Genomic DNA, 20797 nt, shown 5'->3' on the forward strand with positions numbered 1-20797 from the left:
CATCCAAGGTATGCTAATGGGGCTCCTGATGACATCAGCGGGACTATAAAGGAGGCAGGCAATGAGGTTTGGCTGCAAACCTCTCTGAGCTGAAATCTGAGGAAACCAGCAGGCGCAAAGCTCGCTCCATCTTGTCTCCACGTCTTCCCTGTGCTCCTGGGATACTAGAAGACACCGCCCTGGAAAATATGCTGTTCTGCCATTCCCAGCCTGAGTCCTACCACCAGCACTCTGCTAGTTACATTAGGTAAAGCACAAGCCATGCTGAGAGGCTCTGCAGGCGCTTGCATCTGGGAAAAGTTCCGTGTACGGCAGGTTAAAGAAGTGTCAGTGCAAAGCAGGGTGTGTGGAGGAGACTGTGGAAGTGCTTGTATAACTTTAATTTATCTTTAAAATGTGCAGATTTGCAGTAATTCTGCCTCCCGGAGTACATTTAAGTGACTTATTATTCACATTAAACTGCCATGTGAAAATGAAATTTTAAAATGCATTTCAGTGGCACATTTTAAAGGGACATTGCATTGAAACTCCACATTTAGACTACAAATAGAGGTCACACAGACTACTTTTTTTTCTCAAACTAACACCCTTGAAATGAACTGAGCTAGATGAGTGACACTGTATTTTGTAACATCAACCTCTCGCACCTTTGTTCCTATGAGTACATGATTAGATAAAAGAGAAAGCAGGACAAACACGTCTACTGTTGCCATACTCAGCCCCTCTTCTTTCCGTCTGTGCTCTTTCAGAGAGGCCTTGGCACCTTTCTTGAAAAACGAAGAAGCGAGGCTTATGGCTGAAAATGGTGCCAGGAGGACCCCATTCCAGTATATTCTGTGCGCAGCCACCTCGCCGGCTGTGAAACAGCAGGAGGAGAGTCTCACTTATCTCAACCAAGGTAGCTATCTGTCCTGCTAGTTGGATGTCCACATTGACTAAATGGACTGGAGCTCATTTTGTCACAACCCAGCAGGGTTTATTCAGGATTCAGAAACATCTTGCTAAATTAAATCAGGTTCTCTTGAATTAATTTAAATTTACTCCCCTGCAGTTTGAGACTTGAGTGCAGAGGAATCTGGACTTGTCCAAAAGATTTGGGTTACCTGTGGGGATTCCCTTTGCTGAAGCTCTTCACTGTCACAGCTCTGAGCTTCATCTTGTCTGGGTTTATGGAAGCAAAGAAAAGCCATAATGAAGTTTACTAAGTCATTTTTAAATAAGCAATTTGCTCCATTATTATCAATGAATCTGACAATAGTCTTGATTCATCTCTTGAAAGTTAGTGACGTGCTAGAATTTCTCACAGGCTGTAATTACGTGTTCAATTTGCTTGTTTTGTCTGACTAACTTGAACGTATTGCTGTCCCATGTGACAGCACAAAGCCACAGTTGAGAGGCTGAATTATATTTGATTATCAAAGTAACAGTTTTACATGCTGCTGATCAATTAATCTGAATTTAACCACTACTGAATACTGATATATATTTAATATAGAAATTAAATTTACTGCTTTGAAATGCTTTACTTTGAAAAGTGTATCATTCAAATTCATGCGAGGTTTCTGGTCACTGATCCGAACTTTTCCTTCTCGGATCATGTGATCAGCAGTATGTAACCTCGTAGGACAGAAGTTTGATCAGTTCCATTCAGGCTCGATCAATTATCCTTTTTAACTGTGGTGTCTAAGTTAGAGTAATGCAATTAAAGGCAACCTGATGGTTTTCTTTTTAACCTGATTTGAATTTTAAGATCACAATCTGACTGTATTTGGGATAAGGATAAATTTCACAGGTAGGTAATCACTTTGCTCTTAAAATGAAAGAATGGTCTTGTTTTGCTTCCATAGATGTCTGGATTTAGTAGACGGATGTTAATATTCACACTTACGGTCCAGACTGGACTTTTGAATTACTAACTTACCAAAGTTACAGTGTTAAGCTTTGAAAGACATTATGATACAGCTGTGAGCTAAGCATTACTGGTTTATCTGTACAACATGAGCCCCTACATGTATGCAAATCTGTCTGACTTTCATCTTCTAATCTAATTCGCCCTCCTTTATTTTATCTCCTTTCCAAATTGGACTTTCCCCTTCTTCTTCTTCTTCTCCTTCTTCTTCTTCTTCACATCCTTCTCTCCCACTGATCGTTTCTTTCTCTCTCTCTCTCGTTGAACAGTGACATTTTTATATGTGCTTTGTTTACCTTTATTTATCTACAAGTTTGCCCTGCTTATCTGCTGTACAGTAATTTGGCTTTTGGAGTGAAAATACAATGAAAGTAAGCTTGCTGTAAGGGTTAAACTGCCCTGTAAAGATGGCTTGTATTGATTAGAGGTTACCTGCCATCAGGGGCCACAGCTTAGCTCTGATGAAAAAGCAGTTAGTCTTATAGTGTCCCTTACTGGCTATTTTAATAACATTTTCTGTGATATTAAAGTTAATGTATCACATTTGATCAGGATGGAGATACTTTAAAGTTTTCTTGTGGCTGGCCTTGATATCTGGCTTGACAGTTTTCTAATTTAATTTAATTTCTATCTCCACTCTTTTCTGATTGACTGATTTCCCATTTTTCAATTTTAATCAGGTTTTTTTTTTTTTTTAATGTTTTAAAATGTAGGTCAGTCCTACGAAATCCGTATGCTTAACAGAAAACTAGTGGAGTATACAGATATAAGCAGCAAATATGTAAAGGTAGGTGTAAGGTATTGTGTGTTTTTGTTGTCTGTTTGTGACTTTGATGTGACCTCTTCCTCTTCCTCTTCCTCTCTTATCTCTTTATGTGTGCACATTTCTTGGTTTGTCTCAGGTCCCTCAACCCGCCCTTCCACTTCAGGGGTGGGGTGTCCACGTTGAAGAGCTTGGTACTATCACCCAGTTTACCTTTTCCTCTTTCCTAAACCTCACATTAAACCCTTAGCAAACACACGACTCCTCTTACCTTCACATTGTTTACCACATACACACACACGCACACACACACGAACACACACACACTCATTCATCTGCTTTTTTCTGCTTTACTGTGATTTTTTTTCATGAAGACTTGTGCATCGTTACATCAATACAACACTCTGTTTCTTTAACTGAAACTTTTAAAAATGTGCTGGTGTATTCCCGATGCCGTGGCTTTCTGAATAAAGCTCGTTAGCCACTTTTGTTTTCAGCGCACGGGCCGACTGACTAGATTTCACAAAGTTGAAAGTGACTCAATTTATTGCAAAGCCGTTTGTCAAATCACTCACTTAAAGAGTAAGGAGAGGTCATTCGATTTCATTTCTGCGTGAGTGCATCCACTTGACATGTCTCTGTTGTCGGGCTGCCGCTGCTTTGCGACTGCAATGCTAGCGGTAGCATCCTAGAAACACAAGTATGGGACAGGTGGCGTCCATGCAAACACATGACATGCTGGGTCAGGGGCTCTTTGAGTTCTGGTGCTCGGTCAAGCATGAGCCCCCCTCCATAAATACCCCAAATGGTCCGTGTTTTTGCAGGTTGTTCATTTCATGTCTTAAAATACACGATCCCACGTTTCCCCTGATTTGATAGCGCACTTAGCTAGCCCCACGTCGCCCCGGCTGTGACTGAAGCTTTCTGTTAAAAATCACAGTCCTCATACTAAATCCAACATGAATGAATTCCTAATCTAGAACACTAGAACACACTATTTTTTTGTTTGATATGGTGACAAGACAAATCACTGCCAACACCAAGTCAGTAAGTCGGCAAGCTCATAACAACAGCTGAATTAGGACGTCTTTGTTCAGGGTTCCCACATGAATCCAAAATGACACAAAAGCTTGGTGGTGATGTAAGAATAATTCTTGTGAAGTTTGGAAAATTAATGGATGAAACCACAAGAACTTTTGGTTTGAACTGTGCTGATCATTAGTTGTCAGTGGTGTTTGCCACACCCTCTAAGTCTGTGTACCTGAATATCACCAAAAAGCCTTAAAGGTCCCATAAAATGATGTGAATGAGCTGCTTTTCTTTGTGAAACCGGTCAGACGGTTTAATCTGATAAAGAAAGCCTAGCGTGGCATCACAACAGTAACTCTCAAATGCGTATTCATCTGGTCTGTTTCGCTGGATATTTCCAAACATTTGAGGCGACAAACAGACAGTAACAGAACTGTGGCAGCTCAGACGTTCCTTTCATGGGATCTTCAAAGTTGCCGTCCATGTGAATGTGGGAGCCCTGATTTTTAGGCAGAAAGTCACTGTGCTGCACCTCACAGATCACACGTAGCTCATCGGCAGGACTTTCCTCATGGGTGAATGCAGATGCTCTTGTTGAGTATGACTGATGTATGACGGGCAGCAATGGAGATGAAATTCACTGTGAATTTCCACCTCCTTGCCTTCGCCCAGTGGAACTGCCTCAGTATGTCTTCATGAATAAGTCAGGGGAGCGTTTTCGCACTTTGCCCAACAGTCCGGCTGTTCGGCGATGTGCGAGCTGCCCCGCTCAGGCTGTAGCTGTACTCCGGCCTGAACGCCTGATCCTGCCTGTTCACAGAGCATTGTCCGCGTGGTGTTTCATGAACGTCGGCTGCAGTATATGGAGCACCAGCAGCTGGAGGGGTGGAGGTGGAACAGACCTGGAGACCGAATCCTGGATATAGGTGAGTTAACTGAACGTATGACCTGAGCTCACTGATGTGAAGACTAAAGATCGTTGGTTTTGGTGATGACCTTGTCTACTCTGTAGAGTTTACTTACCGAGTACAGCATTAATCTGTTCTGAACAGTGGCTGAGTTCATTATTGGCCTCCACACACGTGACCTTAATAACATTTTGAATATTGATGACCAAAAAAGTAATAAGCTAAAAATCAATGGATGTTTTTTATGAGCCAAAGATTAGGTTTTGTTTCAACATGAGGGACAAACACCTCATTTCAGGCATTCGTCAATTTATGCACCAGTTTGTACCTTTTCTGCATCAATTAATAGTAAAATATCTTAACTAATAAGTTTGGTGACATGAAGTCAAAAGAATTTGACCTCCTTCGTATAAAATTACACAAACTTACTGCCATGTTAGCGGCTCTATCAGACTGTATCTTGAGCTAAATTTAATGGCAATTCGTCCAACAGTTGTTGAGATCTTTCAGTCTGGACCAAAGTGCTGGACTGACCGACACACAAATCTATCTGCTATCTGTACAGCCACGCCACCAGCGTGGCTAACGAAAACCCGAAGACTTGAGCAAAATATCAGTTTACTAAAATCTGGACCTGCCAACTTCAAAGCAGCCAGAAGAGCAAAGACAAAAGACAGGAAAGTGGACAGTGAAGCGAAGTGTCCCGACATTCACACTAACCGTCACTTATGGCAAGACGCTAATTGAGAAAATATTTATGTTTACTGACTGACTCATAATTTGCAGATATCCCTTTGTCAGTGGGGATACTGGAGCCTCGTTCACACCCTCTGCACCTCAATACCATTGAGTTCCTCTGGGATCCGGTCAAGAACGCGTCTGTGTTCATCCAGGTACATGTAGAATCTGGTCGGGCGTCTCGGGAGGACGCTAATACCGTTGGTTGTTCAACCTTCTTTGGTCTTCTCAGGTCAACTGCATCAGCACTGAGTTCACCCTCAGGAAGCATGGTGGGGAGAAAGGAGTGCCCTTTCGTATCCAGGTGGACACGTTCACCACCAATGAACACGGCGAATACATGGAGCACATCCACTCCTCCAGCTGCCAGGTCAAAGTCTTCAAGGTAAACCTGCCCGCTCTGTTGTGCGAGGTCATGCTGTACTCTAGTAAAGTGGAGTGTTGCTTACATCTGTGTTTATAAATTTAAATAAATCCATTTGTATTTATTTATTCGTTTGTTTAAGCCTAAAGGAGCTGATCGGAAACTGAAGACTGACAGGGAGAAGATCGATAAAAAGTCCCCCCAAGACAGAGAAAAGTATCAGCCGTCCCACGAGACCACCCTGCTGAAGGAGGTGAGCCGGCCTGCATAACAGCACATCTGAGAGGAGCCTGTGTTTGCTTTCATTTTGTCACGAGTGTTGTAATGCCCTTTGTTGATCCCGCAGTAGTAAATTCTCGCGTCACCTGGATATTTATCTAATCTCATCCGCACTCAGGCCACACAGTCATTGTTTTATTTTATGTGCTTCGCCTGACGGGCAGAACTTGTTCCTCCATCATGCCCACCGTACGTTTTAAACCGGCGCCACACAATATCAGTGTCAACATGTTACTTTGCTCGTTTTGCGTCATTTGTTCATTAAAGTGTGCTCGCATCGCCGCTGAGCTCTGTCAATGATTGGGCCTCTGGTGTCTTTGAAATGACTCAGCTGTTCCTGCTTTAGTCTTAATCTGGTTTTTCATTCATCTGCACGAAGGAAAGTGAGCACAGACTGAAAACCTGTGCTGGAAAGTAAAGTACAAGTTATAATGTCACCATGTAAAAATACTGCATGAAAATGAAAGTCCTGTTTTCAAAATGTGTGGTCTCTGTGAAAGTGCAGACGTGTTATCAACAAATTGTGCTTAAAGTATGCAGAATGGCCTCCTTCAGACTCTTACATTATTACAGGACTAAATGTTAATGTGTTGCTGTAGTTACTGATGGACTACAATAGAAGCAGCGATTTAATGTTGTTAACTGGTGAAACTTCATGTTTTATGAACCGGTCAAACATTTTGCACATGAAATATTAATCTGCGACTATCAATCAGTAACTGTAGCTGAGGAAAGTACTTGGCTGTAATTGTACTGTAATATTTGCTTGCTTGGTTACATTGCATCACTGAAATGAAGTGATGCCTTCACACCAAGCACATCAAGCAGACTCACTGAGCGACATTAGCCTTCATGTGGAGTCGTGCTTCTGTCTTTATCTGCTCACCGGCTGGTTTCTAACTTTGCCAGCATGTTGTTTGGTGCTGATCAGGTTTGCTGCCTGCTGCAGCTGAAAGCAAAGTTAGTTAGAAGAGATTTCAGGCATGAAAAGCAAAACAGTGAACGCTGGTTGGTCTCTCTGCTGTTAGGTTTGTTATTACAAGCAGCACATCTACAGTATTTATGGTATAAAAATACTATGTTTGTGCTAATATACACTGACTTTGGCCGAATAATTGAATAATAATTAACACCTTCCTTCTTCCTTCTCCGTCTTAAGTGTTCCCCTTGGCCTGATGCCCTAAACCTTACGGCCCAAACCAGCGGCAGCAGCACTCCATCACCTGTTTATCACAGTTCACCAACTTCCTGTGGTTTCACAGACGGGTGAGTCAGCATTTTTGTATGTGCTGTTGGAATTAATTTGGGTTAGTAGTGATCTGCTGGAAAGCTGTGGATTAATTTGATACTGGGGTCAAAAAGCCAGCAAAAATCTATAAGTTTAATAAGTAATAAGAGGTTTCTAGGCCTGGGGTTGACCACAGCAGCAGTGGTGTAACACAAACTGTGGTAACAGCTCCCTCTATGGGTGCTCACCAGGATTACTCACCACTGTGTGTCAGCATGAACTTGCACAAGCTGTGCTCCATAAACAGAGCTGAAACAGATCACTAAATGGACAGACAAATGTGTTTCCGAGCTGTGTGAACAAAATACTCAAACAATCACCCCAATCTGTTCTTTCTTCCTCATGTGCACGTTTCTGTAGCAACTGTTCTCCAAACCAGCAAGGGGATCTGCTCATGTCCGGCTGCTCTGATGTAAGTAACAGAGAACAGTGCAGTGTGAAAGTGTTAATGTTGCTCTCTTATTCCTTTTAGGCCATTATTTGGAGACAGTGGATGCTGTGCTGCTATACTCATTTCAAGGGCTCTTCTTCTTTTTGACATGTAGCACCTTCTGCCATCGTCCTCGCCGCAGGACACTCAGCAGTGGCTGCACCGTCACAGGTTCTCACCTTTCTCAAGGCTCTTCTCCAGCTTCTCAGGTAACGGGGGTAAAAACCACAAGAAACAAAATGAAAAAAAAGGCAGGCACACGACTGAGTGACCCAATCGTAGGGACGAAAGAGAGGAATTCATTGATCATCTCTGAGCGGGAAGGAAGCAGAATCGATTCCCTGCTGTTGTTGCAGGTGCTGATCTGCTGAGGATGAGCAGGGAGGATCTGATCCAGATCTGCGGCCCGGCGGATGGCATTCGTCTCTTTAACACCGTGAAAGGAAGGTGAGACGTTAAAAAACAACCGCTGAGTGTTAAGAAACTCTGCCCATTTCCATTTCTTTTCTGTTCCATCAAACACAAGCAGTTCACAACAGGTCCATGTTACGTGTCATCCCTCGAGTCCCACACAAATTTACTTTCACTTTGCTCAAAAGTGAACAGTTTCAGGTTCTGAACATCCAGAGGAGAGAAGATCTGAGCTGATGAACGCACCCGAGTCTCCTACTGTGAGCTCAAATCGATGAACTTAACGAGCAGCAGCGGGTCTAAAATTCAGCGTTGGGATAGACAAGAGGGCAAACAAAGACCCGCTGTGAGTCGTGTCCTGGTGGTCCTCGCATCACTCTCATTACAGGTTCTGCTCATGTTTTCCAGGTGTATTCAGCCCCGTCTTACCATCTATGTGTGTCAGCAGCAGACCAGACATCAACCTCCCATCAAGCCAGGGGGTGGAGAAGGTGGGTGCACATACTGCACACAATCATTCTTATTGTATGCATATTAGACGATCTAAAGTAATCTTTTCCAACCAGCCTGCCATAGCATGTCTTTACAAAGCTCACACTGCTGGAAATGTGGAATATCAATGAAGTTTTTATCGCTGAGCTCACAGGCATCATGATGGAGCTTGTGTTGGAGTGCATTGGGTTGTACAGGCGTTCCTGACAAAGTGGACTCTGAGTCTAAATGTGCTCTTACAATATGTGAGAATGAGTGAGAAGACTGACTGAAGCTTTCTTTTAAACTGGGGACTGGGATATCATGGAATACTAGCAACAAGTGTTTCCTCTGTGAAAGATGAAACTTTACAAACTGGTCACTGAAGACAGAACAAAAGTGATTGAGGAAAACTTGAATAATGTGATCTAATGTGTTCATGGCGTGTCTCCTTTGTCTTCCCTGCAGTCTATCAAGCTCTGTACCTGGAGGAGCTGACACTGCTGGACCTGTCTGAGAAGATCGCCATGCTGTACAACATCGGTCCACAGCACATCACACACATCTACAGACAGAAACCCAACGGGATCCATGTCTTAGTCTCTGACGAGGTAACCTCACGAAAACATCGATGCCAGACACAAGGGGTCACGGGCTGATCTGCTGGGGGTTTTGACTCGAGATGACACGTACATCAGGGTGCTCATAGAACTGGAGTTACACCCACGTAACTTCACTTCTGTGCACTGAAAACTGAGCGCTTTCTTCAGCTTGCTGACCAAACACACGTCTTGTTGTAAACTGGGAAGAAATAATCTGCATTAAAAAAACAACAGTGGATTTAGCAAAAGCTTCATGATTATGAAGTACAGCTGGAGATTTCTTCAGGTTTGAAACGTTAAGATCGGTCGGCCTTTTCTTTTCAGATGGTGCAGAACTTCAAGGAGGAAACGAGCTTCATCCTCAGCACTGTGAGGGGTAACTTATCTTCACCTTCTCATTTCACAGCTGAACATTCAGCATCCATCACAATGTGTCCTTGATTATTTGGTACTTTTGAATGACCTTTTGCTGGATTGTTTTCCGCTACACAGACGAAAACACCGATGGCTACCACGTTGTGTTGAAATGACCGGCGGGTACTCGAGAGGCTCCAAGTTTCATCAGTGGAAATGTACAGACTGTATATAAATTCCTTTAGACTACAATACGATAAGACTGACAGTACAGTAAAAGGCCGAAAGCTTTCAGTTTAGTCTTGATTTTGTAGTTTAGCTTTCTTTAATTTTCCAGTTTTCTTTGTATTTTTGTTAAGTTACTGATTCATGTTTGATATGTCGTGTAATTCGTGGTAAACAGCGAACTGTATTAACTCCTCTGCATGTGAGTAAGTTTTCGGTGACTTTTGCGATAATAAAGCAAAGCGAACGTCACACATCATCATGTAGACAAATAGAAAAGACAAATGAACAAAGCAGTGTTACGTTGTGTTGATGCAATGCGGACTTCATGCTCGCAGTGCACTTCCTGTTCCTGTATGCCGTGTGGCCTGTTTTCTCCAGGAGGTGTAACACTGAATTAGGCAAACGTTCATGCACACGGGATGTTCAAACGGAGACACTGTGTTGCAGTATGGACGATGATTTTGACCGAGTGTATTTCACTCAAAATAAAGTATTTTGCACTGTTTTCTATTGGTCCACTTTTCTTTTTTTCAGGTAGGTATGTGAAAATACCTGTTCTGACAGTGACTGTATAAGAAGGATTTCCTGATCAATGAGGCCGTTGACCTAAAGCCGCCTTTTGTTCCACAGACATGTTTATCTCAGACACTCCGTCCCAGTGTCATAAAATAATAATTAAAATTCAAGTTCAGGGAGCACAAGTTCATGGAGCAAGGGCTATGGCCTCCTGTAAATCCATTTTCCCCCTCCGTCAACCCACCGATAAAGTCTGATAATGTGCCGGCGCTTTATTTTGATGTTCAAAGGGGACCATAACAGGAAGTCACAAAAATCTTACGGGACAGGGAGTGTTTGAGGAGGGAAAACAACCGCTGCTTTGGTCCAGGTTGTAATATGACGAAACCTTTCAGATTTCACTGCTTTCTGATTGGCCAGAAACTGACACCGAGCCACGTATGGCACGACAACATATTTAATACCAGCTGACTAAGGTTACTTGCTGCCCACCAAAGTATACTTGTACTCATCAAACACTACACACGTTTTCAGGAAATGGGCCAGCAAACTTAGGCGAGCGCTCACGCACGCACGCACGCACGCGTCACGACTATCACGCACACCTCCGCATAAAAAACGTTTTTGTTTGTTTGTTTATCTCAAGGAAATTCAATCGGAGTCCCAGCCTAGTCAAGCCAGCATGAACTGATGAAGCCTCTTGGATGAGAGGTGAAACGTCTTCAGAGACAAATAACTAAGTCCAGTTGCATTCGATTGAATTTCCTTGAGATAACCATGACCTGGATGAATGAGAATATCCACAGGCTGTTTGTTTGTTTGTTTGTTTTCTTTAATCAGACAACAGGAAGGAGCAGGTGATTGTAACACACTGAGGGCATGTGAAGGCTTAACGCCGAGTGAAAACAACGGTTTGCTTCCTCTCGACGGAATGACGCACCTGAGAAGACGTCGGCATCTTGACCTGAAAGTTAACGGTCTCTCGCGGTCCCCCCGCCCCGCACGCGCGCACAAAATACCGAGCGAGTTTCGTTTCTCCTGAACTGCCTTCTCATCGGGGTGGGCAGCCTTCCGCGTTGGGCGGTTCGGTCGCTCTCCCTGCCGGCACTCGCGTCTCGCGTCTCGCGTCTCTCGTCTCGCTTGTTAGAAAACGATGTCTTGTTTGAAGGCCTGAAACCACGGCGGCCTGCGCACATAAGAGCTCAGATGTGTCCGGAACCGGTGAGTGTGTTTTTTCATTTATTTGCGCAGTGTGATTCCAGTGCGGTCGGACAGGAAGGATCTAAATGGTTGGTTAGTGAAAGTCGACATGTTCTCAGTTTTATATTCTCCTGCTCGCTTGGTGTCGATCGGTCGTGAGATTTCACATATTTTGAGTAAACACTGAATGTTTTCCCTTTGACGTCGCACTGATGTCCATCACACACACCGCGGCCGAAAGAGGCAATAAGCACCGATAAAAACTGTATTGTGGTAGTTCTGTGTGCTGTGCTGCGAAACTGCGCACTCAGCAAACAGTTGAAAACCAGAGCTTCTTCCTGGTTTCGTTTTTGGTCAAATCCTTATTCTCTCGTTAAGGTAAGTTTAGATCAGGCAAATTAACCAGAGTGTGGAATATGAAGCCTTCAGCGTACTGCAGCCATGGCATTGATCAGTACTTCAAGTTAGTGGATTCAGTTTCACCATGGACCCTGCTAATACAAATACTGAACGTTAATGAGACGTCCTACAGTCACGACTCCAAAAAGTTGGGATGCTGAGTGAATCATGTTGTATTTACTGTTCACAGCATCCCAGCTTATTTTGAAACTGGGTTTGGCACGAAAAAAAGACAAACGGGTCTTTCCACATCTCTTAGTAATTACAAAACGCTGTCTCCTACCCGTCAGAGACAGCAGGTCTTTCTCTGCGAGATACAACGAGCAGGTTATAAGTTTAGCTATCACAGTATTTATGGTGCCATCACTGATGTCACCTCACAGGTAGGAACAACGTTGTGTCGTGGTCAAGAGGTAACAGCTATCATAATCATAATGTACACTAAATGTGCTGTCAGGGATAAAAAAAAACAACTTTATAAAGATATAACAACATTAAAAGATGCAACAGAAAATTAACTCAGCTGAAATGATTTAAGCTGAACATAAATGACAGCTCAGCCCCAGTTGTAAAATCTGTCGTATTCTTCCACTCATCTGCCCAGGTGATCCGCCCACCTGTAACCCAGGTGAGCTCCACTCCTTCTACGGCATGACACAAGCTCATGTGTGTGGTTGGACAAGCTCAGTCGTGTCTCCTCTGGTCCTCTTCAGCAGCACAGGGCTGTTTTTTCAGGGTTTGGGCTCGGCCCCTGACCTCCAGTGAAGGGAAATCTTAATGCTTCAGCATACCAAGACATTTTGGACAATGCTATGCTTCCAACTTTGTGGCAACAGTTTGTTGAAGGCCCTTTTCTATTCCAGCATGACTGTGCCCCAGTGCACAAAGCAAAGCTCCATAAAGACATGGTTGGATGAGTTTGGTGTGGAAGAACTTGACTGGCCCACACAGAGCCCTGACCTCAACCCCATCCAACACCTTTGGGATGAACTGGAACGGAGATTGTGAGCCAGGCCTTTTGGTCCAACATCAGTGTGTGACCTCACAAATGCTCTACTGCATGAATGGGCACAAATTCCCACAGAAACACTCCAACATGTTGTGGAAAGCCTTCACAGAAGAGTGGAAGCTGTTAGAGCTGCAAAGCTGTCTGTGTGTTTACAATGAGACGTCATTAAAGTCCCTGTTGGTGTGATGGTCAGGTGTCCCGATACTTATGTCCATATAGTTTAACAAACAGTTCGGAAGCCAGTTGCTGCTTGCTTGATCAGAGTATTGAGGTTCAATATTTAATTCTAAATCTTCTCAGCCATTTGTTCATACACTAATGCATTCATTTTCTCTTGCAGCATTAGTGGTCAAGATGTGTGACAAGTGAACCAGCTATCGTGAACAGATGATCAGAGAATAAAGAAGGTAAAGATGAAGTCTGTGACATTTTGTGATTTTGTTTTAGCAGTACTGTGTCTTTGTTAATCACTCTTTTAAAATAATTTTGCAGCATGAGTGATCCCCACATTGGTGAAGAAGGAACCAACGCTGTAATGGCAGATCAAGGCGAAATGAAGGTAAATAACAATTCAGATTATCAGCATTTTAATGAAAGATGTTCCTATACCATAGTATATTAAACCACTAGTCACAATAAAAGTCCTTTTTACTGTGTATTTAATTATTATTAATGTATTAAACCAGTTCAGGTCTTTGTGCAGTACCTCATCTAAAACTGCAACATTAACCACAACCAATCAACAAAGTTAAAAATTAGGAGAAATTAGGAAAAATAACAGCACTTTTTTATTTTAGAGTCAGGAGGAGGATCTGTCACCTGACATCAAGGACTGGAGTAAACATCAAGTGAGAAATTGGGTTCTCAGTTTGAAAAACGTGGATGCCAGCGCTGCAGAAATACTGTATCAGCAGGACATTAATGGGCATAGTCTTTTGCTTTTAGATGCAGCAGACTTAAAAACAATGGGTGTGACCTTTGGACCAGCAAAACTTCTCATTAATTACAGAGACGAATTAGTGAAATTAAAGGAAGAGGAACCTGCAAGCTCATCAAATCAGCCTGGAAGACCATGCAAACCTTACCCATTTTGTAGGTACCACGATACATACAGATACATGGAGAGCAGCATTCTTGATGTTACAGAATCTGGTCCCTCAGACTTTATCGAACCCTGCCATGAGTATAAAGCTTTCATCAATACAACAGAAGAGACAAAAATGAGCAAGTTCATAACTGAGGTCATTCGCTTTGCAGCTGCCTGCATGAACAGCCGAACCAATGGCACCATACATTTTGGAATAGGGGACAAGCCAGACTTTGTCCACGGTGAAGTGTTGGGAGTGGTTGCTGAGGACAAAGAGGCTTTTGCAAATGAATTAAAATCTGCCATTAATGGATATTTTGAGCATAAAGACAAAACGACAGCTCATAAGTGCATCAAACCTCCTCGATTTGTTGGGGTTCTCAATAAGAATATGACTTCATCTGACAAATGTGTGATAGAAGTGGACATAGTTCCTGACTCTGCAGTCTGTGAAGAAAACATCTATCACACTTTCAACACGGATACAAAAAAAGCCAAGAAAAAAGCAAAAGGTAAAGAAACAGTCAACACCGAAACCAAACAACTGAAGCGCTTCTTTGTCCGAGATGGTGGCAGCAGCAGGGATCTCCTCGCAATGACCACATTTGCTAAACCTATGGAAGAGTACAAGCGGTTTGTCGACGGTATGGCACAATTATCACTATGTCGAAAACAAGCGGAAGAGAAGCACTTCAGTGTGATAAAAAGCAGTACTCAAGGCTCTAGACTGAGTCAGATGGTAACTGGTGGAACACTCTCTTTGGATAAATCGCACTTTGAACAGTATGTGATAGTAACTAACAAATCAGATTCCATCCAGTTTGAATCGCTAGGATTTCTTGTGGAGCTTAACCCAACAGCTGTTTTAGATTTTGATCCAGAATCAGCTAAACATGGATTACACCATCACTTTGAAGAGCAGAGTACAGTGAGTGTCCATTTACCAGCAAAGTATAAAATCACGGAAGGAGTTGAGGACATTGCCAGCAAGCTGAAATTAACTCGAAACACCAGCTGGGTATTCTGCAATGGAGGTATTGAGGATGAGCTACCTTCTGACATAGACCAGTGGTTAATGGAGAAGGGAGCTTCCGTTAGAGATGTGATTTCTTTCTTGTGTCGGAAAGAAGTGCTTCCAAACAAGAAATTCCTTGTCATTTTCCTACTTCTGTCAATAGTGAGTGAGAAGATGGACCCTCTTGTTGAGACTTTCAGTACATTCCTGCAGGAGCTCAAAGGCACAGAACAAATCCTTTGTATATGTGACAGTGAGAAAGCATTTACCTCCTGGAAGGACCTCATCAATGCTCGGTGCGGAATTGACATCTCTTTTAGATGCATTTTTGAGCTTAGTTATGCTGAAGTCAATGGCACCATTCTCAGTCTTTTCTCAAAAAACCGACTATCCAGCCGTTTCCTAACATGTGGCGGAGGAAGCAAAGTCCTTCTCGAAAAGAAATTTGAGCGTAGCTTAAACACATTAGAGGTCCTGTGCGTGAACCAATGTATTGGAGAAAACGAGGACAAAATTGCCATTGAGGAGAACTTCTACAAAGGGGAAAAAGTGTCATGGTGGAATTTCTACTTCTCAGAGCAGGTAGGATCCACACCATTCATCAAACGAGACAAGTTTGACTTCATCATGAACACAGTCATACCAGATGTGTGCTCCCTGAGAAAACCCTGTGTGTTGTTCAACCTCATGCATGTACCTGGATGTGGTGGGACAACTTTGGCCATGCATACTTTATGGGCTCTCCGCCACAGATTCCGTTGTGCTGTTCTTAGAGACAGTAACGCTGACTTCACTGAAGTAGCTGATCAAGTGGTCAGACTTCTAATGTATGACCACGGGGAACAGGTGCCACGGGTCCCTGTTTTGCTGATGATCGATAACTTTGATGATAAGGAAAAAGTGTTTGACTTGCAGCATCTGATTGAAAAAGAGTGTGTGAAGAAGGACATTCAATCCAAGTCTCCACAAGTAATTCTCCTGAACTGCATGATGTCAGAGTCCGCTGAACAGATTGAATCTGAAGACACGGTATTCCTCGGAAATAACCTTTCTGAGAACGAGAAGAAACTGTTTGAGGAAAAACTTGTAGAAATAGAGAAAATTCACAAGGATGCTCAAGAAACATTTTATGGATTCATGTTCATGAAGAAGAACTTTAGCTCAGATTATGCCCAGGGTGTGGCCTGCAAGACGCTGAAGAGCTTCAATATCAGTCAGAAACAGGCACAACTCCTGGCTGTTTTAGTTCTGTTGCATGTATACTGCAAGGGTGCCTCTCTCTCTGTCTCTCTGTGTGAGGAATTTCTTGGTCTTCAACCAAAACCAATTTGTGGAACCATCAAAGTTGAAGAAGGATTTGGAAAATTTTCACCTTTGATTGCCAGCTGCTCAGTTGAGGGTAAAGTAATATTCAAAGCTGTGAAAATGATCCATTCAAGTATTGCACGGCATTGTCTGACGGAACTTACAACAAAACACAATGTGACCAAAGCTGATATTGCCGACCTTCTGCTGACCACAGACAAGCTTTATGAGAGCACGCAAGGCAAAGACAAACTTCTGCAAGATGTTCATCACATTTTGGTGAAGAGATATCATTCAGTGGAGGACGAATCTAAATTCTCTCCACTCATTCAAGATATTGCAAAGGAAACCCCGGGACTGGAAGAGATGGTGCTACAAAATGCATCAAAAAGATTTGAGAAAGATGCCATTGTTTCTCAGTTATTAGCCAGGTACTTTTACCTAAGAAAGAAGAATTTCTCAGAGGCAAACCAGTGGGCAAAGAGAGCACGAGATATTTCCAAAGACAACTCATATATTGCAGACACATCAGCACAAGTTATCAAGCATGAACTGAAGCTTTCCATTGCAAACCACAAGGAAGAGCCTATTGCTCCTGAAACACTGAAGATGTTTCTCAAAATGGCTCAGTCAGCAATAGAGGCATTCAAGGAGACACAGAACCTTGCAAAAAAGGAGTCAATCCAGCGATTGCAAATCAAGACAGACAACTGCCCTTTTAACACATCAGGGTGCCTTGGAGAAATTCAGGTTGGGGTACTCATCACTGAAGTGCTGGCCAGGACCCCCGTGTTTTCTTCTGACAGAGTCCGCCATGACATAATGAGTCAGGTTCTCTCTGGGAACATGAAACTTGAGGAAGTAGAGAGATGTGATCAATGGAAAAATAAACACAGACCCTACTACACTGTTCTCAGACAGTTTGAGGATGTCCTGTACAACCTCAAATATAAGATGAAGCAGAACTTTGACTTACTTGAGAATTTTTATGTGAACTTGGGCTCCAGATTTGGAATAAAAGACAGCCGTGAGCAAGTGGCCCAAAATGAGCTTTTGAGATGTTTTGAAAAGTATGCAAAGCTCTTCTGCAAGATAGATTCTGCAGCTCTCTTCAAGAATAAACCCATGCCACCAATGCTGAAGCTACTCCAAGCAAGACAATACCTGGAGAAGCAAAAAGCTGATACCTATTGTGGGATTCTGAATTGTCTATCAGAAGGCACATCACCTGAAGTAATGGAGAAGATTGCTAGAGGGTATGAGTTTGTTTATGAAACTGATAAGACTGTGAAGGTGAGAATCAACTTCCTCTATGTCAGTGTTGTGTTGAGTCTAATCAGACTGGGATCACGACACCTTCTGCCATACCCACAACTGATTAATCTCCTCTGCCAAATTCTGCATGGGCCAATCCCAATCAATGATAACTTGCCACTGCACTTCATTGCAGTTGTGCTGTTGTGGCCACAGCAGTACCAGACCAATCCAGAAACCTGTAGAAACCTGGGAATGTACATCTCACAGATGAGGACCTCCTACCACACAGTGATGAAGGAAGTTTGCAATGGCAAGAGACCCATTATCCATTTCTTCCTGGGGAAGAAACAAGGCTACGAACGACTGTTACACATGGGGGAAATCAGAAGGTACTTCATGGCCGAGCAGGAACAGTTTTCCTCCCTGTGGGAAAATGGCAAAATATGGAAAGAGAAGAGGGTGGAGGAACTCCTTAGCAGGGTCACTGGTGAGGTGAAGAATGGCTCGATACAGGCAAATACTTGTATGCCAGGTCTGAAGGTTGAAGTCACTCCGGTGTTTCGGAGTGAGCTTTGTGGGCTTGCTCAGGGATCAAGAGTGTCATTCTTCCTTGGTTTCACAATGAAAGGCCCTGTTGCTCTTGACATTAAACTGTGAAACCAGTCTACTCACTGTGGATCCATCTGTGTCTTATACCTTTGTGCTCTTTGAACAGGGACCGAGTTGCTTGTAATTAATTATGACACCATGTTACATTTTGCCTGTATCCTTGACTATGTAACTAACATTATTGATGCTGTTGCTTTGAAAGGAAAACATTTGTATATTGTATAACCTCACAGTCAAACCTCTAAAAAATTATTCATATTAAAAATGTGTGCTGTAGCTCAGTCATAGTAAATATGATCATTTTTCAATCATGAAAATTTAAATGTATTGAAAGGAATTTATCTGTTACATTTTGTCATGCACTCCATCAGCTGAACAAATTTAATGATTGTTCTGTGAAATGAAAAAGTCTTACAGTTCGTTTACTTGGTGTTCTTGAGCAACTATGTGAGAAATTGCACTGTTTTACACGTAGTATCTATGATCTTGTATGTTCCATTATTGATACAACAGATTTGCTTTAAATAACATTTGAATGATGTTTTACTTACACAGAAATGTTTCTCATATTTACAGTCATTTATTTTTACATATTGAATATTAAATCATTGATTTTATGTCCATTTTGATCCTATCTATAATCTCCCTGGCCTGGGATCAGTAAAGTCTGTCTATCTATCTATCTATCTATCTATCTATCTATCTATCTATCTGTCTAATTCTGTGTCTTTGCTGGGCGAATGTTTGAGACACAGTTTTTAATCTTTTGCCAGTATGTATAATTAAGTGATTTTTTTGTTCAGTTTTTTTTTGTTCTTTTGTTTTTTGCATACCATGAAACACAGTGATGAACATTGATGAGTTTTGTACTACTTTTTGAATAAAGATGTGCTATAACAAGTCTATGTGTGAATTTATTTCAAATCAATCACCATGTAACTCTCTAGTCCAACAATTAAGAGACACATTTCTACCCTGAACTGAGTTAATTGTACTAACCTGTAGTACATTATTCATGTACTATTAACATACAAACATTAAACATTTAATTATTTGCAGGTACTGTACAGTTTGATTACGTTAACGTTTTCAATTTAAGGATTTTTGGGGTTTTACCTGTGTCACGCACTGGAGGGCGCCACAACTTTATATATGAGTCTGTGAGTTCCCATAATTTCATTTAAGAGATACAATATTTGGCTGTTTTGTCCTCCAGTGTCCAAGACAAAAACAGGATGATATCAGCTGGTTAGGTTTCAAACATTAAAACAAATCTAAACTGACTTTGCATTTCATGCTGATCATGTGAAATGAGTCACTACATTAAAAGTAAATAAAATTTGAATTTTTGTGGAACATATTTAGATATATGGAACATGACCATAACAGAGTCCTGTGAACCTAAAGGTATGCAAAACCTGATTCAGAGAGTGAAAATAAATTTTAATTTAGGGTGCATAATAACAAGGGACAGATGGTTGTAAGTTGACCTGAAGGTGGAGGAGAGTCAGACAAACAAGCAGTTGAAATTGAAATGACCAGAGTAGAAATACTCTGATACCCTTTCTGAATAACGTTATTGTATCACAATTACTGATGCATTAATATGGAATTTCAACAACATGTCAGGAAAGTCTTTTGTGTAATGATACAAAATAATCCCGCGACCCTGACGGATAAGCGGTATAGAAAATGGATGGATGGATGGATACAAAATAATGTATTTGTGATTATATTGTATACATTGCAAAAGTACAGTTTTTACCTCTGAACTGTACTTGACTGCAATACTTCAGTAACTGTACTTGTAAGTTTCCACCATTCAAAAATGGCAGATAACGAGCTAATGTTGTCATTGGTATGCAGAACTTCAGTCCTTCTGCTCTGTCACTTAAGATGGATCGAGTCAGATGTTAACACTCGATGTACGAGGCGCTGCAGCACATGGCCGAAAGGAAACTTCAGCAGGTCATCTTCTGTAGGTCAGAGGTCATTCTGGTGAAGAGTGTGTCCCACCTATGACATACTGTAGTGAGAGGGAGCTGTGGATACCAAACGTAGGTGTCAGCAGAAGACAGGTGTTCCCTCCCTCAAACAGGAATGAAGGATCACCAACTAAAATGCATGTGAGCACAGTGCATTAGAGAATGACGAAGGAGGTGCATTTAGATGACTCGCGCCATGTCGACAGGTGTGTGTCTCTGCGATTTGCAGCCACACAAAAGTGAAACCTGCACCTTTGGCATAGATGGTCAACAAGGTCTAAACGAAACATGATGCGCCTTCTTATCCCCAAGAGCTGGGCTGCTACATCTTCAGAACATGCAGGCTGGAACGTGAAAGCAAGCATGTTACTGTGCCATCTTGTTGTGTCTCTTCAGAAGGCACAGTTTCACTGGGGAACTAAAAGGTATGGAAATTTAAAGACCAGTCAGCTTGCAAATCGCAGTCAAATTATCTGCGCTCCAGTAACTTTGTTGGACTCAAAATGGTCAGTTTAGAAAAAGATCAAAATCAATGCGGCAGAACCTGTGATATCATCTCTTTGGCTTTCGTCTTCCTTGCCAAAATCTGCGCCAAACCCCAACCGGGAAAGCAGAGATGAACGGACCTCCGAGGTCTGCTG

At 42.3% G+C, this 20797-nt stretch overlaps 2 protein-coding genes across 6 annotated transcripts; both read left to right on the forward strand.

Moving 5' to 3' along the window:
• The first annotated feature begins 61 nt into the window (after positions 1–61).
• Positions 62–10201, forward strand: tfcp2l1 (transcription factor CP2-like 1). 3 transcript variants are annotated; one of them, XM_046404424.1, is made up of 15 exons: positions 62–247; positions 750–898; positions 2623–2696; positions 4522–4627; positions 5396–5502; positions 5580–5732; positions 5854–5964; positions 7150–7256; positions 7639–7690; positions 7824–7917; positions 8065–8155; positions 8528–8610; positions 9059–9201; positions 9517–9561; positions 9685–10201. In XM_046404424.1, exons 1-15 carry the CDS (start codon positions 189–191, stop codon positions 9715–9717), a joined length of 1407 nt encoding a protein of 468 aa, XP_046260380.1. In that variant the 5' UTR covers positions 62–188; the 3' UTR covers positions 9718–10201. The 3 variants fall into 3 exon arrangements, with proteins under 3 accessions (XP_046260380.1, XP_046260378.1, XP_046260379.1); XM_046404423.1 differs by having other exon boundaries at positions 63–247; positions 9517–9568; XM_046404422.1 differs by having other exon boundaries at positions 9517–10201.
• An 847-nt stretch (positions 10202–11048) lies between these two features.
• LOC124067240 (sterile alpha motif domain-containing protein 9-like) lies at positions 11049–19071 on the forward strand. Of its 3 annotated transcripts, none has more exons than XM_046404420.1 (4): positions 11049–11511; positions 13239–13305; positions 13397–13457; positions 13696–19071. In XM_046404420.1, exons 3-4 carry the CDS (start codon positions 13434–13436, stop codon positions 18217–18219), a joined length of 4548 nt encoding a protein of 1515 aa, XP_046260376.1. In that variant the 5' UTR covers positions 11049–11511; positions 13239–13305; positions 13397–13433; the 3' UTR covers positions 18220–19071. The 3 variants fall into 3 exon arrangements, with proteins under 3 accessions (XP_046260376.1, XP_046260375.1, XP_046260377.1); XM_046404419.1 differs by having other exon boundaries at positions 11050–11511; positions 13391–13457; XM_046404421.1 differs by lacking the exons at positions 11049–11511; positions 13239–13305 and having other exon boundaries at positions 13389–13457; positions 13696–13746; positions 13844–19071.
• Positions 19072–20797: the final 1726 nt, after the last annotated feature.

Source organism: Scatophagus argus, chromosome 11 (genome assembly GCF_020382885.2).
Source record: "Scatophagus argus isolate fScaArg1 chromosome 11, fScaArg1.pri, whole genome shotgun sequence".
In the NCBI taxonomy this organism is placed as follows: domain Eukaryota; kingdom Metazoa; phylum Chordata; class Actinopteri; family Scatophagidae; genus Scatophagus; species Scatophagus argus.

What these genes read in the sequence shown, in the direction of transcription:
- tfcp2l1 (XM_046404422.1), top strand. Translation starts at nt 189, where the DNA reads ATGCTGTTCTGCCATTCCCAGCCTGAGTCCTACCACCAGCACTCTGCT. An exon ending in TCTCACTTATCTCAACCAAG is followed by an intron (nt 899 to 2,622) that starts GTAGCTATCTGT and finishes TTTAAAATGTAG; the next exon opens with GTCAGTCCTACGAAATCCGT. An exon ending in ACGCGTCTGTGTTCATCCAG is followed by an intron (nt 5,503 to 5,579) that starts GTACATGTAGAA and finishes TGGTCTTCTCAG; the next exon opens with GTCAACTGCATCAGCACTGA.
- LOC124067240 (XM_046404419.1), top strand. Translation starts at nt 13,392, where the DNA reads ATGAGTGATCCCCACATTGGTGAAGAAGGAACCAACGCTGTAATGGCA. An exon ending in CAGATCAAGGCGAAATGAAG is followed by an intron (nt 13,458 to 13,695) that starts GTAAATAACAAT and finishes TTTTTATTTTAG; the next exon opens with AGTCAGGAGGAGGATCTGTC.